The following is a 14795-nucleotide window of genomic DNA, read 5'->3' on the forward strand; positions in this document are numbered from 1 at the left end:
TGCAGCGGGCAGGCTGGAGGAGGCGCTGCAGTGCGCCCTCACCTACCTTTTGTTCCACGAGGGAGAGGAGTTCATGAAGGAAAACGCCGATTACTACAGAGAGGAGCTGGGACATGATGCTGAGCCACGAGAGGTAAGGAGCTGATGTGTTTGGACGTGAAGACACCAGATGAATTTAGTGAATGGGCCTCTAAATTAAACTTCATAAGAAGAGCAACGTGTCGAGTGTGTTTAGTGTCTGTGCCCGGCTACGTTACTGCTCGAATATGCAGGATGTTGCATGAGAGAGCTGCGATCATTTGTTTTGGCCTCTGTTTGTTTGAGTTCGTATGTAAAGATGGAAGTTTTACCGATGAAAGTAAAAATGCAAATAAAACACCAACAAGTCATTTGAGAAGATTTCACTGAAGCGACTGGAAGGCAGGTGGCGTGGACACAAAGTTCGAGTCTCAGTGACCTCTGACCTCAAGGTCAGAGGTGATGTTTCCTGAAAATCTTGTGAATGCGATAACTGGGGAACAAGGTGACGTAGGATTTTGAAATTCATCCCATATGTGCATCACTAGGAGGCTGAGGGGTAGCACTGATCGCCGCCGGTACTTCTTAATTATCTGCAGACGTGATTCTGCTTGTTCTTTTCCCTCTTTTCAAAGACTCAAAGCTGGACGGTGTAATCAGGTTAATCGAGGCGCTCCGGGCTTTATGCGGTTTCTTTTAAGTTATGAGAACAAACTCTTTCAAACACCTTTCTGCGCTGAGAGGAATGAGGCTGAGGTAACTGGCAAGTGCGTCAAAGAAACAGTAAAGATTAAATAAAGGCTAAAGATTCCACTTGAGATGGATGTGCAGTAATGTAACAGGAGTGTTGGCGTGAGACGTCCGGGACTGGAGAGGAAAATCAGAATCAGAATCAGAATACTTTATTGATCCCTGGGGGAAATAATTTTTTGTTACAGTGCTCCATTTTAAACCAACATTAAGACAAGACAGACAATACGCTAACTAAGAATAGTACAATATATACATATATATACATACATACATACATACATAAGTCACTTATAAATAAATATTTGGAAAAGAAACGTGTAGTTGTAGCAGCAAACAGTGTGTTAAGAAAAGTGTGGATTTAAGGAAACCCGAGGAGACGAGAGGCAGCGGCCCTCCTGCTGTATGTCTTGGATGAAGCAGCTACTTGCCACTTGGCAGCTGCTGCCTCTTCAAGTTTGCTTTTCACTCGTGTACGTTTTCCATCCAGCTGGCAGCACTCGGCACATTTCACTCTATCGACATGCAATGTTTACGGCAACATAGTTTCCCCTGCCATCTTTTTTATTGTTATTCTGAGTAACTAAAGGCTAAATGTCTGCAAGCTAGTGAAAATGAAATCTGCAGAGGCTGACTACTGCTCATCAGCTACTTGTGCGCTGAGCGTTTGTTCTTCCTAAACTCTGATCAGCTGCTTTAAGAGGGAAACGCTGCCTCAGTCCAGCTCCAAGTAAACAGCTTTTCTCCTAAAGCCTGTTATTCATTAGAGACAGTGTGTGTGTGTGTGTGTGTGTGTGTGTGTGTGTGTGTGTGTGTGTGTGTGTGTGTGTGTGTGTGTGTGTGTGTGTGTGTATTGTCTTTCCATCCCCATCCGTTTACAGAAGAGTCACTGGGCCGCAGACTCTCTTCTTCTGCGTCCTCTCCCTCTTTTGGGGAGAGTTCGTTTACAGAGTCCGGGGTCCCGTGCCACGTCCGACCGCCTCCCCGCTGATGAGTCTGGCTTCTTAGGCACTCGGGAGGAGGAAAAAATCACAGAAGTGTGTGAGACACTGTGGGAGCTTTAGATCTTATACAATCCACCTCAATGCAGAGCAGCTCTCTGTGTTACTGCAATATTATTCTTTTTTTACCCTGAGGAGGGAAAGTTTCCCTCTGAGAAAATGAGCAGAGTTCATCACAACCATTAGCCCTGGCACTGAAGCGCAGAGAGCCAAAGGAAACACGGTCTCATTCTCATTTCCTTCATACGGACAAGAGGAATACCCTGTGACTTTTAGAGCTTGGAGAAATTATGGACAGACCTCTGAGTTATCTAGGACTCGTATTAAAATATGAATAATTTTGTCTGAAGGTGTTTTATGCACGAGAGATCAAAATAAAACCGTTATTTATTATTTATAACATAGAAATAAATCAAATGTTTAAAGTGAGACATGTTTACTGTTTGCTGCCATCTGATGCCGTTGTTGTGTCTCTGCAGTCGAGGGTTGGAAAAGTAAGTGGAACTAAAACAGAAACAATTTGCAACTAATTAGTTTGGTTGTTATCAGGTGAGTCGACAGCAGGGTTTTAACCTCAGAGAGGTGGAGTTTGTCAGAGAGCAGAAAAACAATGCAGATGACATTTTCCTTTACTCTGTTCACCATAAATCCTTTTTTGTTCAACAGAAAGCTGCATGGTACCTGAGGAGGCACAAACAGGAACTAAAGCTCCTTCTGATTGGCAGCAAAATCATGGGTGCAGAATTCACAGAAGGGGTAAGTTATGCTATTAAACCCTGGAGCAGCCTTTGAGCGCTTAATAACAAACCGACGTTCTTTAATTTTGTTTTCCCCCAAAAATGAAGGAGATTTAGTTTGTAATTTAACGAGCAGTTGTTGGTAAGTGAGTCCGTATGTTTGTGATGCAGAGCAGATCTCCTGCAGAGTGTGTAGCAGCCTTAATGCGCCCCTGCTGCTGCTGGCTCATTCAAAGCAGGGGTAACAGGTGTCTGGCATGGCTGCTGCACGTCTATCTGCTCAGCTAACAGCGCCACCTGCTGGCCATGCCGCCACACGTAACAATACATGCACATTTACAGTTTCTCTTTTTCTTTCAGAACTACTGGAGGAGCACAGGTGGAAGAGATGACTCAAACAGGTGAAACACTGTAAACAACGTGATGTGTATTCATCCTTTTGTTTATATTATATTTGTCTGGTAATGAAAAGACTGCCTTCAGTTCACAAATCCAAAGTTTCTAGATTAAAGGCATGTGCTGGTTCGCCCTCGCCACGCTCGCTCAGCTTTATAGACGGACGTTTTTAAATCTGTGTGTCAAACCTTCAAAGGGCACGCTGGTTTGTTCAAGCTCCAGGCAGGTGGAGATGTCTACGAAGCTAAACACAGTTCCAGTATTTGTGTTGTGAGCTTTAAATTCAGAAAATGTTCGTACTGCTGTTCCTGAGTGGGTATCTTCACACCAGGTTCTCTCCACATTCAGCGTTCCCTCAGGCACCGATGGCTGGATGGAGTATGTTCCCATCTCGCATAAGAAAAATGTCACCGTCACGTCTCCGCAGAGTCTCAAGGAAGGTAAAGTTTGGTGCTAACACAGCAGAATGAGGAGCTAAAAGGATGAAGACCACCACTGGCTGAGATAACAGTCTGCATTCTTCCCATGCTGTGATCTGGGCAGGGGGCCCCTTGTTGTACGAGGGCGTGCAGCTGGTGCAGAACTCGGCGGCTTTGAACGGGACCCAGCGGGTGCTGCTGGATCATGTTTTATCTGAGGAAGAGTGTGCAGAGCTCAGACAGCTGGCACATGTAAGGACAGTTTTACAGATCGTGCATTTGTTTCTGTCTCAGTGTGTGAAACTGTATTTAAAGTGGTTTTTGTATTCTTGTCCTAAAGACTGTCACGATGGCAGGAGACGGTTACAAAGGCAGGATGTCCCCTCACACTCCCAATGAGAAGTTCGAAGGAGCCAGTGTGCTTAAAACCCTGCAGGTAAACACTGGTCACTAAACAAACAAGTCTCTAATTTCCAGTCTGGTTATGAATGTTAGGACAAGCTTCATAAACTGTAAACAGGACTGTTAGGTTACCTTCACTCTGATGGCGTTTACAATTTCCCTCTCTCCTCCCAGCACGGCTTTGAGGGCAGAGTGCCAATGAGAAGTGCTCGCCTCTTCTACGAAACCAGCGAGCGGGCGAGACGAATCATCGAGTCGTATTTCGTGCTAAACTCCACGTTGCACTTCTCCTACACACACCTGGTGTGCCGGACAGCCATCAAAGGTCTTCAGCTGATGCCAAAACCAGTGTTTAGTAAAGGAAATAAAATGCTGCCTTTCACACCAATGATTTCAAATCTGGTCGTTAAGTGATGACGTGACGAATCCTACTTCCGGGTCTAAAGTAGTCTACGTTTAATATGGCTTTTGTGTTGTTAACATGTTTAATGTTTTGTATTTTCTTCTATTTGATCTCAAAAAGCTCCTAAAACAGTCAGTGATCACTGTTGACCTCCCTCGGCTTTTATTACCGCTAATCATTTATTTAAGCTCAGTTTTTAAAACCTTAGGATGTAACTACAGCCCAGCCCATGCAGCAGTATATGAATGACTAACCTCGTATTGTGGATGGATTATCTCAGTTGTTCTCCTGGCTGAAGTTTGGTCCTTTTACAGCATCCTGCCATGCGATTACATTTGTTCCTGACCACCGAGAACACTCACGTTAACTTTTATCGAGTGGAAAAAAAGTTAGCTTGTTTATATTATGCTAACATAGCTGTGTCGCTAGCGGTCACGTAGCACATCATTATATAGCAGCTAGCCCAACTTCAGTAACCCTACAAACGTCACTGCTGTTTAGTTTTCTGTCTTCATTTATGCTGGAAGTGATAACAGAGCTGTACGTTTTAATTTGTTTCCAAAACCCCGCAGTCAGGACATGCTATATTGTATTTAGATAGAAGCTAGCGAGCTAACTCCCTGCTAACTTCTAACTCCGTTAAATGTCATAAATTCCGTTTTCATGGATGCCTGGATGTTAAACTCAATTGTTACACCTGGTAGAGCAGAACGCTGATCATTTTATTAAAGATGAAAGACTTTAGACAGTTTTTCAACTCTCAGTAATGCCACAGTGATCGTTTGATATATGGACCTGCAGCGGAGTTTAGGCCCAGACACGGCTAGTGACGTCAGACTTTACGACCGGATATCCAGGAAGATGGATGGTTGTTGCGTTTACCGTCACATGAAAAGCAGTGTTGTCATTTTTCCCTTAGGTCAGCAAGATCACAGGAATGACCTGAGCCATCCCATCCATGCTGACAACTGCTTGTTGGACCCTGATGCCAATGAGTGCTGGAAGGAACCTCCAGCTTACACAAACAGAGACTACAGGTACGAGGTTTATCCAGACTAAAGTGTTTGTGAGGTTTGTTTTATACTGTGAGACGTTCCTGTTTCAATGTCCTTCTTTGTTTCAGTGCACTGTTATATCTAAATGCCGACTTTGAAGGAGGGGAGTTCATATTTACAGAAATGGATGCCAAAACCGTCACGGTGAGAAGTTTGCCCAGCAAAGATGATTTCATAGCTTTTATTTGTTTTGCTTCCAAACACGTTTACTTGTAAGTTCGTGTTAAATGTTCTTGAGCAGTAGTTCTTCAGGCTGCTTTATCACTAGTTTTCAGAGGAATGTTTTTTTGTTTAAGCCATTTAACACATTAATCATTCAAAGACAACCTGGCAAGGAACTCATTTTAAATTGAAACCAGCCAAAGGACACATTGTTGCCCTTTTTTTTTCAGCTGAGTCTAAAATGCTAACATAGTCTGACAAGCATGAGTATTTTTGCACCAACAAGGTGTTTCACAGAGTTGATGGCTGGAAAGCTGGAATATCCCAGCATGGTGTGCAGGATCTGGACCGTTGGAAACCCAAAAACTCATGAACATAATATTTACTTTAAAATCCTAATAATGTGTGAAGTTGATGATTTTTAAGTGTCACGGTTTATCTTCAGCTTTGTGCTCACATCACAAGATCATCGTAGCCTCACATCTGTCCTTCTGTCATCCCCTTCAGGCATCAGTGAAACCAAAGTGTGGCAGAATGGTAGGTTTCTCATCAGGAGGGGAAAATCCACACGGCGTGAAGGCCGTTACGAGTGGACAGAGGTGTGCTGTGGCTCTCTGGTTCACCCTGAACCCACTCTACAGAGAACTGGTAAAACGTAGCTTCTTTGTCTACATCTGCTGGTGGAGTGTCTAGTTACCGTCTTTGCAGAATAAACTGAGAGAAGTAACTGGTTACACTGTAACAGTGTCACATTGTTACTCAGTTGGTAGAATAAAAACTACCTTAGTTTCTAATGGAGGACGCTGTCAGAGGATTCAGTGCTGGACACTTTGTTTCGTGCACTTTGTTGTCGTTCTATCAAGAAAAGGTTCAGGTGTTCTGTCGATATGTCAGGACCTCTTAAGAGGCAGGAGTCATGTGCCAGTGATCACTGTGTACTTAATTACATGCTGCTGTATTAAAGTCTCAACAGTAGAACAACTTATTATGAAAAGTAATCCTGTGTGATACTGGTTATACGGGTAGAAATCACTGGGACCGTTTGGAAAGGAAGAATGTTTTAACCAAAAATGTACAAACACAAAAAAATCTCACCGAATTTGTGCTGTTTAATAAGTGTGTTGGACAAACTGTTTCCTGCTACAGGAGCGACTGCAGGCGGACGAGGTGGTCCAGGCCCTGGACACGCAGCATGTGTTCGGTCAAGGTCTCAACATCAACCCCAAAGATGAGTTGTAGAAACGTCAGAATGGCGCCACCTTCTTCAGTCAAACACTTGTATATGTTATTTATTGAATGACCTCTGGATCAGAACATTTCTATTTTTCTACTGTTTTGGAAGTGCAAGGTCAATGTCGTTTTGTGTTATTTTGATTTTTCCTCCTGCTTCTCGTTCAACCTTGAGTTTACATTTTGGTTCTTGGGCGTTCGATCCAATCACAGCCTCCGTGTGTTTGGAGCGACACGATGTCGTCAGCTTGTATCTGTAATCTCACTCAACTGTGAAGTTTCACTGCTTTGGTCAACAGACTTAAACACCAACATTTTCACTGTATGTTCATATATTAACTTGTGTCTTCACAAATGGTACAGGCAAGTATGATATTAAGCACATTATCCCTTTTTATTAGTTTGTATTTCTATGACTGTAATATATTTTTAAATATGCGGTGCACTGTTGTTTTCTCAGTCTAAAATGAGACTCATCTGAATAATTAGTGTCTTGTTGAATATTTAAGTGAAACGGGAAACATCTTTAGTCAGTTTAGTTCAGGGGTGCCCAATCCCGGTCCTCGAGAGCTACTATCCTGCAGCTTTTAGATGCATCCCTACTCCAACACAGCTGAATCAAATGGTTTGATCTCTTCAGCATGCTATCATGTTTGGCAAAGGCCTGATAACAAGCCATTCATTTGATTCAGGTGTGTGGGAACAAGGATGCATCTAAAAGCTGCAGGACGGTAGCTCTCGAGGACCGGGATTGGGCACCCCTGGTTTAGTTCATTAGTTGTAATAAATCACTGCACAACACTGCCTAAGATGCTCACTGACACGAGGACAGAGTGTGTTTGGTTTTTCATTGTGTTTGTCTTGTAATGACAGCTGCTGGCTACATTTAATATAAGAAACTTTTTTTCATAAAAGATGCCAATTATTCCTGTTTCAAGGAATACGTGTTGAATAACGGTCTTTTATTACTTTGTGTGGTTGGTCCAGAACGGTCGAGTCGTGCACTGGAGATCAGGTGGAGAAGAAAAATAAATAAGAGTAACTTGGCTTTTCTACGTGGGTTCAAAATGTTTTACTGTTTAATTCTGAAATGCTGAAGAACACATGTATGTGTACATGCCTATAAAGTAAAAATATTTCACGTGTTTTGTGTCCCTATTGTTTTGTGTGTAATTACGTATAGCAACTAACAATACTATTTATCAGAAAACGTATTTATGTAACCAAACTCTCAGAGAAAAGACAGACGATAGGAAAAAGGTCATTTTTATTCAGGATTACATCGCAGCACTTTGTCAGGAGCTCCGCCCATACTCACAACTTGTGCAAGCATTTACTCAAACCATGCCACACCTGTATTTCCTGTTATTCAGTTATTTACAGAGGAGAGGTCACTGTGGTACTTTTACAAATGTACTCGAGCTCAAAAATGACGAACAAGAAACTCCACCAGGGCCCTGCTACAGAAACCAGGGTCAGTAAACTCTGAGCTTGTGCTTCCCGCTGATCAGAACTGATCATGATTCACCATAGCAGGGAATCCACCCATCCATCCATCCAGCCACCCACCCATCTACCCATCCATCCATCCAAACAGCCATCCACCCACCCACCAATCCATTCATCCACCCATCCCCCCACCCACCCATCCATCCATCCACCCACTCATCCATCCAGCCACCCACCCATCTACCCATCCATCCAGCCATCCATCCATCCATCTTCCCAGCCATCCACCCACCCATCCATCCATCCATCCCTCCACCCACCCATCCATCCATCCACCCACCCATCCATCCACCCACCCATCCATCCATCCACCTACCCATCCAGTGGACTGAGTCATATTTATCGTAAAAAAGAAAAGAGGTGGACAGAAAAGTGTCATTGAGATATTTAGCAGACAGCTGCCTTACTGACCACAGAGTCAGCATGTTACAAACATGTAGCCAACAGATTTTGAGTTGTTAATAAATCTACAGTGTGTGCTGATCACATCCATGATCCAAGGCTGGTTGATTCTGAAAGCACTCGTGTTAAATGCACCACTAAACTAAACCTGGGGTTTCATGTGCATGTTAATGCATTCTGCTACACACTTTGATATTAACCCTATCAATGAGGAAATGAAACAGTGTGTCGGGGGGAGTCAGAGTTTCAGTTAACCCTCTTTCTGGAGCAAATAACCTGGATTTCGCTCATCTCGTGTTTAACAAACTTGGGAGTTTATACCTGCTTTCTGTAACGAGCCCAAGTCCTTAGTTTGAGTTTGTGGGGACCCTGATTAGAGGTAACATGTGGCTTTGGTCGGCGTGCCGGGTTGGTTCGGCTCAGAAGCGGTAGGCCAGCTGTTCAGTGACTCTGAACGGTTTGCTTTCACTGGCGGTGCACATCAAGTCCCTCATGCGCCGCGCACGCCGCTCCTCTAACACCAGCCTGCGGGAGTGCTCTCGGGCCGCCTGCTGCTCCGCTCGCTTCTCCGTCCGCTTTCGCTTCAGCCACCTGAGGGAGGAAAAAGGTATCTGTCAGTCAGCTGATACTTCCAGCACGCTTTCAGAATATTTGCCCTTTGTAGCCAGATGAGGGCTGCATCATTAGCCTGCTTTTTATTATTAATATTGTCTAAATGTAACTTTACTCCTGACAGGATATAAATCAACGAACCAAAATTCAACCTGTAAATCTTTAACTTCACCTTAGAGCAGAAACAAGCGGTGACAGACGTGATTGTCTCTACTCTTACGTGTGCCAGGAAGTCATCATATGAAACTTTCTGCAGGTTACGAAGTTTAAAAGCAGACGTACAGTTTGAAAGCCTCGTCGCACTCCTCACGGCTGTGTAACAGGTACCCACTGTCCTCCTCCAGCCTCTTGAACTCCACCAGCTGCCTCTCCTTGTGCTGCTGCTCCTGCTTCCTCTGAAGCCATGACCTGAAGGCCTCCTCCGGGTCCGGGTTGGAGTCTCTCTAACGGGGGACGCAGAAGCAGCGTATTACCATCCTCAGTCGGGTCACTTTTACCGGACACTTTCTTTGTATTGCATCAAAGTTTAAGACACGGAAAGTGTTGGGGGGAAAAGTGGTCCTCGTGTAGCGACTGTGTTATGAGCTTACTGTGCCCCCGTGTGGCCATACTTGACAATTCATTCTCTCGATTTCCTGGGCTCTGTGGATCCTTCTCTCCTCCTGAAGCTGCTCTTTCTTCCTCATCAGCCAGGCTTTGAAGGCCAGCTCGTTCTCCTGCCTCTTCAGCTCTTCTTCCTCACGCCTCCTCTGTTCTGCCTGAGAAACATAATAACTGTGAAGAAATGTAGCAACCATAGCCAGACCTTTTTTTGAAATGACCTAATTCGCTGCATTTCCTACCTCTCTGGCCAGCCTCTGCTTCCTCTCCTGGATCTTCTGCAGCTGCTCTTTCTGCTGTGGGGTCAGGGTGTACGTGGCCTGGCTGGGTGTCTCCGTGGCAGACTGCACCCGCCTCTTGCTGCTTTTCCTCTGACTGCCTCTCTGACTCTGGCTGGCTGAGCTAGGCCTGCTCTTTGGTTGTGCTGGAGGTCTGGGGGCCCGAAGGTGATCTATTGCCTGTGGAAACAAGGAGGAGGCAGCCCGAAGGCGAGGAGAAGAGGAGGAACTGTGGATCTTAACAGAGTTTACATTTTGCTCCTGAACACGAGGCGAGGAGCGTGAACTGTCACCGAAGTTGTTCGCTAAAGGAGGGAAAAGGGCTTGACTCTCCACCTCTTTCAGGCTGACCAGGTCAAACTTCCCGTCCTTCTCCACAAGGACTCTGCCCTCCTTCATCCCCTGGCCTCCCTCGCTGCTCTCCCCAGCCCTGCCAGAACCTCCTTCAGAACTCCTGCTTTCATTGCGAGGTGAAATCTTTAGCTCGGACAGCTTTCCCGACACTTCAGTATCTGCCGGTGCATCCTCAGCTCTTTCCTTGCTCCCATTTTTCCCCTTTACTTCATCGCTGCTGCCATCTCTCTCAAACTGCAGCGGAGGCACCACCAGGTCCACCAATGTCTCTTTAAAATGCAACCGCCTCCGTCGTGTCATATCTGGCACTTCCTGATCCTGCAGCTCCCGGTTAGCCTGCTGGATCTTCTCGAGGATGTACTTCTTCTCCTCGTCTGTTTGGTCATCCATCCCTGGAGGAGGTGGGGCTGTAGGTGATGACTTACTGGGACTGTCCCTGTCTGAGTCATACTCCAATGGTTCCATGGGAGATGGCCACCTCTCTTCATCTTCTTCCAGTTGCTCTGTTTTGTTGTCTCGCTTTGTTTCCTTGTAGTTATTCTCCTTTCCTTTCATTCCCTGTCGTTTCTCACCCTCCTCCAGTTCTTTGTCAATGTCTGCCTCTATGTCCTCATAGTCAGAGCCCTGTGGGGGATAAGACAGACGTACTTTGCATGCATTAATTAAGTCTGCATATAAATGAAGGTGCAACATCAATACTGAGCAACAGATAACAGGTATGTTTTATTTTGCTCATCAATATTACATCCAGCAGTGGAACAGTGAAAGTATGCCGCTGCATTTCAGCAGCATAGGTTTCACATCCAAACTCGGTGTGCCAGGTCTGGTAACTCAACACTGCTCGCTGTCACACTTTCACAGAGCAGGCTCAGGTATACACACCTCATTCAGCCTGCAGCAAGTAGAGCAGCATTCAGATATATACTGCATGCTAAAAAGGAAAGAAAGATTAGAAAGACGAGATGCAGGAGATGTAATGTCAGACCTACCTGGTCCCCGCTCCGGCCTTCCTCACTGATCAGCCAGTCCAGATCTTTCTCAAAGTCGTCCTCGTACTCCTCCTGAGTCTTTGTGCAAACTGTTTCGCTCATCATCTACCACCGAACTGAAAGAGGGGACGGAAGGATGTGACGTAATGCTTATAAAAGTTTTTCTCCCTGCACACACTCACACTGTAGCACCCAAAGAAAGTGAAGTCAAGCCTGAGACAGCACAGTGACGATGCGATCATCGCTGTAGACCGTGGAGATCACCTGTGCAGCCCAACCACACCTCAGGTTTAAAATCACTGATGATTATTTTCTGCTCACTGTTTTCTGTGAGAGGGTGACTTGGCTTCAAGAGAAAAGTAGCTGTTTTATATTATTCACTGAAGTCTAATAAGTACAGATCACAGTGCAGAAAACACCCTGCAGGATACATCTGGGATTACACGGTGAGCATCTTTCCTGTAGAGTAAAACGTGCATTGTTCTCAAACTTGAGGCTTAAATTTCCCTTGATTTAAATCTTAGTATCTGACCTGCTGTTTATGATGCTGCATTTGTGTGGATTGTGTTGTTATATTGTTTTTATCTGCTGGTTGTGTTCTCGGGTTTCTCTTGTAGTGTTTAATCACAGAGAGGCTGCCACCAACAGGTTGGATGATTTCTTGACTGGTGCTTAATACATGAGACAAAAAGTGCATAATCATAGTCTTCCTCATTAAATACATTATTTGTGGTGATCACACAGAAACCTGAATAAATCCAGTGTCCCTCTATAATATGTGCTGTTTATTTTATGCCGAAATATAACAGTAAAGGTCAGAAAACAAAGGAGGTACATATCAGCACAGATAACCTTATTTACCCAAGTGTAGGAACATGACATCCAGCCAATGATGGCTGATGTCCAACGACCTGGGCACCACTAACAGCTCGTTAACATTAAGTATAAAGAATAATGCAAAGATCAGCACATAGAGGCAGACTGGCGTTATTCACAGCGGGCCTGTGCTTTAAGAAAACTAACAACAGACAATCCAAAAGAAATATATTTCTGTGTTGCAGCGTTTGTGAGCACCTGTATTTGCCATGTTATGGTAAAAACTCCATCACAGCCACTTTTAAGTGGGTTCATTTATATGTTAGGTATAAATCTGTAGCAGGGCTTTGTGCCCATCTCATGTATTAGATCAAAGTTGAATAGCTGTCAAAATCTACAATTCTTTTTGGCTTTAATACCTATATAATATCCCTCACTTGCTAACATCTATAGATTTATACGCGCTTTTGATTCAGTGCATGTGTGTTTGGGTCACAGCCGCTTCCACCAGGCAGCTTAAAACACAGAAACAGAGTCGAGTCGTCTTTAGCTTTTACTTTATTTGTTTCAATCGCTTTATAGCGTATAGAGGGCAGGCTGGGAGCAGACTGGACCCAGTCGGATTACATCGATCGGTTTTAAAGCAGCAGTGTAAAATGTGACAACAGTGATGTTAAACTCACCAGCAGCAGCTCTTCCTGTTTCAGTAAAACAACAAATCGACCGTCTAACTGGCCTGCGTAGTCCCCGCCGGCCTGTGGAGCAACACCTGTGCACATAATCTGCTTCAAGCCTCTCCACGGCCCCTAAAAGGTTTAATAGACACGTCGTCATAGAGACCAGCAACACGCTTTACACATGCGCATGCGCACGCCACCTGCTAAACGCATTCACAAAAAAGAAAATCTCCATGAACACAGCGTAAACATGAGGGAAAAGCCAGGGGGTGTTAAAAGACCGTAAATATTTAATAAAGTAAAGTTATTAAATGAGTTATCTGTTCCTCCAGGCTGAGGTCGATTAAATTTAAAGCACTATAGATAAACTGGGTCCTTTTGTGCGAGTCTTTCCATTATTGCACATTTTTATGACTAAACAAAACTAAAGCGCACATTTGAGCCCGGATAGGCTGCACTTAGAAGATTGCCTCTTTATCTACGGTGAGAATAAAAAAACAAACCAATTCCAAAAATGTCAGGACGACGTGTAAAATGTAAACAAAACCAGAATACGAAGAGTTTAAACACTGATATGTTTTCTGTGTTATGTTCTGAATAAAACTTGGGTTTGTGAGATTCGCGAGTCTTTGCATTACGTTTTTATTTGCATTTTATACGTCGTGACATTTTTTTTATTTAAGTTTGGGTTTTATTAAAGAATAAAAAAGGCAGGCAAGTAAAACAAAATCAGGCAACAGATGAAAGATTAAAAAGTGTCAAGAGGGCAGAGAAAAGAGAAAATTTACAAGGAAGTCATTTATCTCCAACCACCTCTCTGATAAGAAGTATGTGTACAACACATCAGTGTAAATGGTTAGCACAGGTTAAAGTAAGTAACTCTAGACTTTCACCCCAAAGTAGTTTAAAAAACTTGGAAGTTATACTTTTGCATGCTCTCATTTGTTTATAACAAGCCTTGTGATTAAAGGGTGAACCTTTGCAAAGATGTTTCTCAAAAATGAAACAACTGAAAGGAGCCTTCAGCAGGAAGTGTTGTGGCAGCAATGCTGCAGATGCTGGTGAATGATTCAGGACTTTATAAAAACGAACACATTATATGATGTGTTTACTTTTCAAAAGTAAATTTCGTATTTCTTTATGTATGAGTCAATAAAAAAAACACTCGTGGATGATTAGAATCAGCAACAGTGCACACTACGTGGGTACAAGTTTCTGCCTCTTTGCAGCAAGAGAGCTCGATTTTATCAAGCTAGCAACTGGATATATATACTTAATAATAATGTCACAGTATTAAGCATTAGTAAGGTATTAGTAAGTGTTTAATTCATCATTTATACATCATTACCCAGTATGTCATTTATAAATACAGATATGTTTATCTCTCTGTTACTGTTACACCCTGTATGACTATATTTTAATCATAATCGTCGTCATCACCGTATTCCCACTTTGAATATGTATTTTATTTTATTTATTACCTTCCTTTATCTTCCCCATGCCTCTGCCTTGTCTCCACCCTTCCCCTAACATTTTTCCATCTACCCCAGCCTTCATCCATCCCATCTCTTTACCTCTTATCTGTCCACCTCCTCATAACCCCTGTTTTTTCTTTATTGCCCCCACCCTCTTTATTACCTTTCTACCTTTCCTGTGTCACTGTCAGACCCTTTCTTTTCCCGTTTACTCCCAACTGCCTCTTCTTTAAGTGCGGAGAAACACTGAAGCTCCACAGAACTGACCACCTCCAACAGTGCAGCTCAGTGTGTCAAAACCCTGAACACAAACTTTACACTAATCCGAAACTCTTTCGTTGTTACAGATAATGATAAAAATGTATAAGAAGGGAAGCCATAGAGCCTGGGGATTTTACATCCAGAAATGTTGTGTAAAACCAGACACGTTATAATTAAAAAATACTGAAGAAGAAGATATGATAGGGAGTCTGTACGCACAATGCCAGGACGATCAAACCAGTTTAGATG

The 14795-nt window shown here is 43.7% G+C and overlaps 2 protein-coding genes across 6 annotated transcripts in view; one reads left to right on the top strand and one right to left on the bottom strand.

Annotated features, from left to right (window-relative positions):
* Positions 1-6838, top strand: part of p3h2 (prolyl 3-hydroxylase 2) — a 44595-nt gene extending 37757 nt beyond the window's left edge. For 2 of the 4 annotated variants that reach the window (XM_085397281.1, XM_085397280.1), the window contains 12 exons: positions 6-133; positions 1650-1805; positions 2436-2525; positions 2867-2907; positions 3251-3342; positions 3446-3573; positions 3662-3757; positions 3898-4048; positions 5046-5163; positions 5250-5325; positions 5851-5991; positions 6490-6838. In XM_085397281.1, the coding sequence (XP_085253407.1) occupies positions 6-133; positions 1650-1805; positions 2436-2525; positions 2867-2907; positions 3251-3342; positions 3446-3573; positions 3662-3757; positions 3898-4048; positions 5046-5163; positions 5250-5325; positions 5851-5991; positions 6490-6582 (1310 nt within the window). In that variant the 3' untranslated portion in view covers positions 6583-6838. The remainder of the gene's footprint in view (positions 1-5; positions 134-1649; positions 1806-2435; positions 2526-2866; positions 2908-3250; positions 3343-3445; positions 3574-3661; positions 3758-3897; positions 4049-5045; positions 5164-5249; positions 5326-5850; positions 5992-6489) is intronic. The other 2 variants (XM_085397283.1, XM_085397282.1) reach the window with 1 other exon arrangement.
* A 731-nt stretch (positions 6839-7569) lies between these two features.
* On the bottom strand, positions 7570-13087 carry ccdc181 (coiled-coil domain containing 181). 2 transcript variants are annotated; one of them, XM_085399346.1, is made up of 6 exons: positions 12817-13087; positions 11318-11433; positions 9939-10952; positions 9708-9854; positions 9379-9539; positions 7570-9075 (listed from the first exon to the last, which is right to left on the bottom strand). In XM_085399346.1, the coding sequence occupies exons 2-6, from the start codon at positions 11420-11422 to the stop codon at positions 8904-8906; spliced, it is 1599 nt and encodes a 532-aa protein (XP_085255472.1). In that variant the 5' UTR covers positions 11423-11433; positions 12817-13087; the 3' UTR covers positions 7570-8903. The 2 variants fall into 2 exon arrangements, with proteins under 2 accessions (XP_085255472.1, XP_085255471.1); XM_085399345.1 differs by having other exon boundaries at positions 9687-9854; positions 12817-13086.
* Between the last annotated feature and the right edge of the window lie 1708 nt (positions 13088-14795).

Source organism: Rhamphochromis longiceps, linkage group LG23 (assembly GCF_057381845.1).
Source record: "Rhamphochromis longiceps isolate RC_006_pf linkage group LG23, R_longiceps_female_GT1.1, whole genome shotgun sequence".
Lineage (NCBI taxonomy): Eukaryota > Metazoa > Chordata > Actinopteri > Cichliformes > Cichlidae > Rhamphochromis > Rhamphochromis longiceps.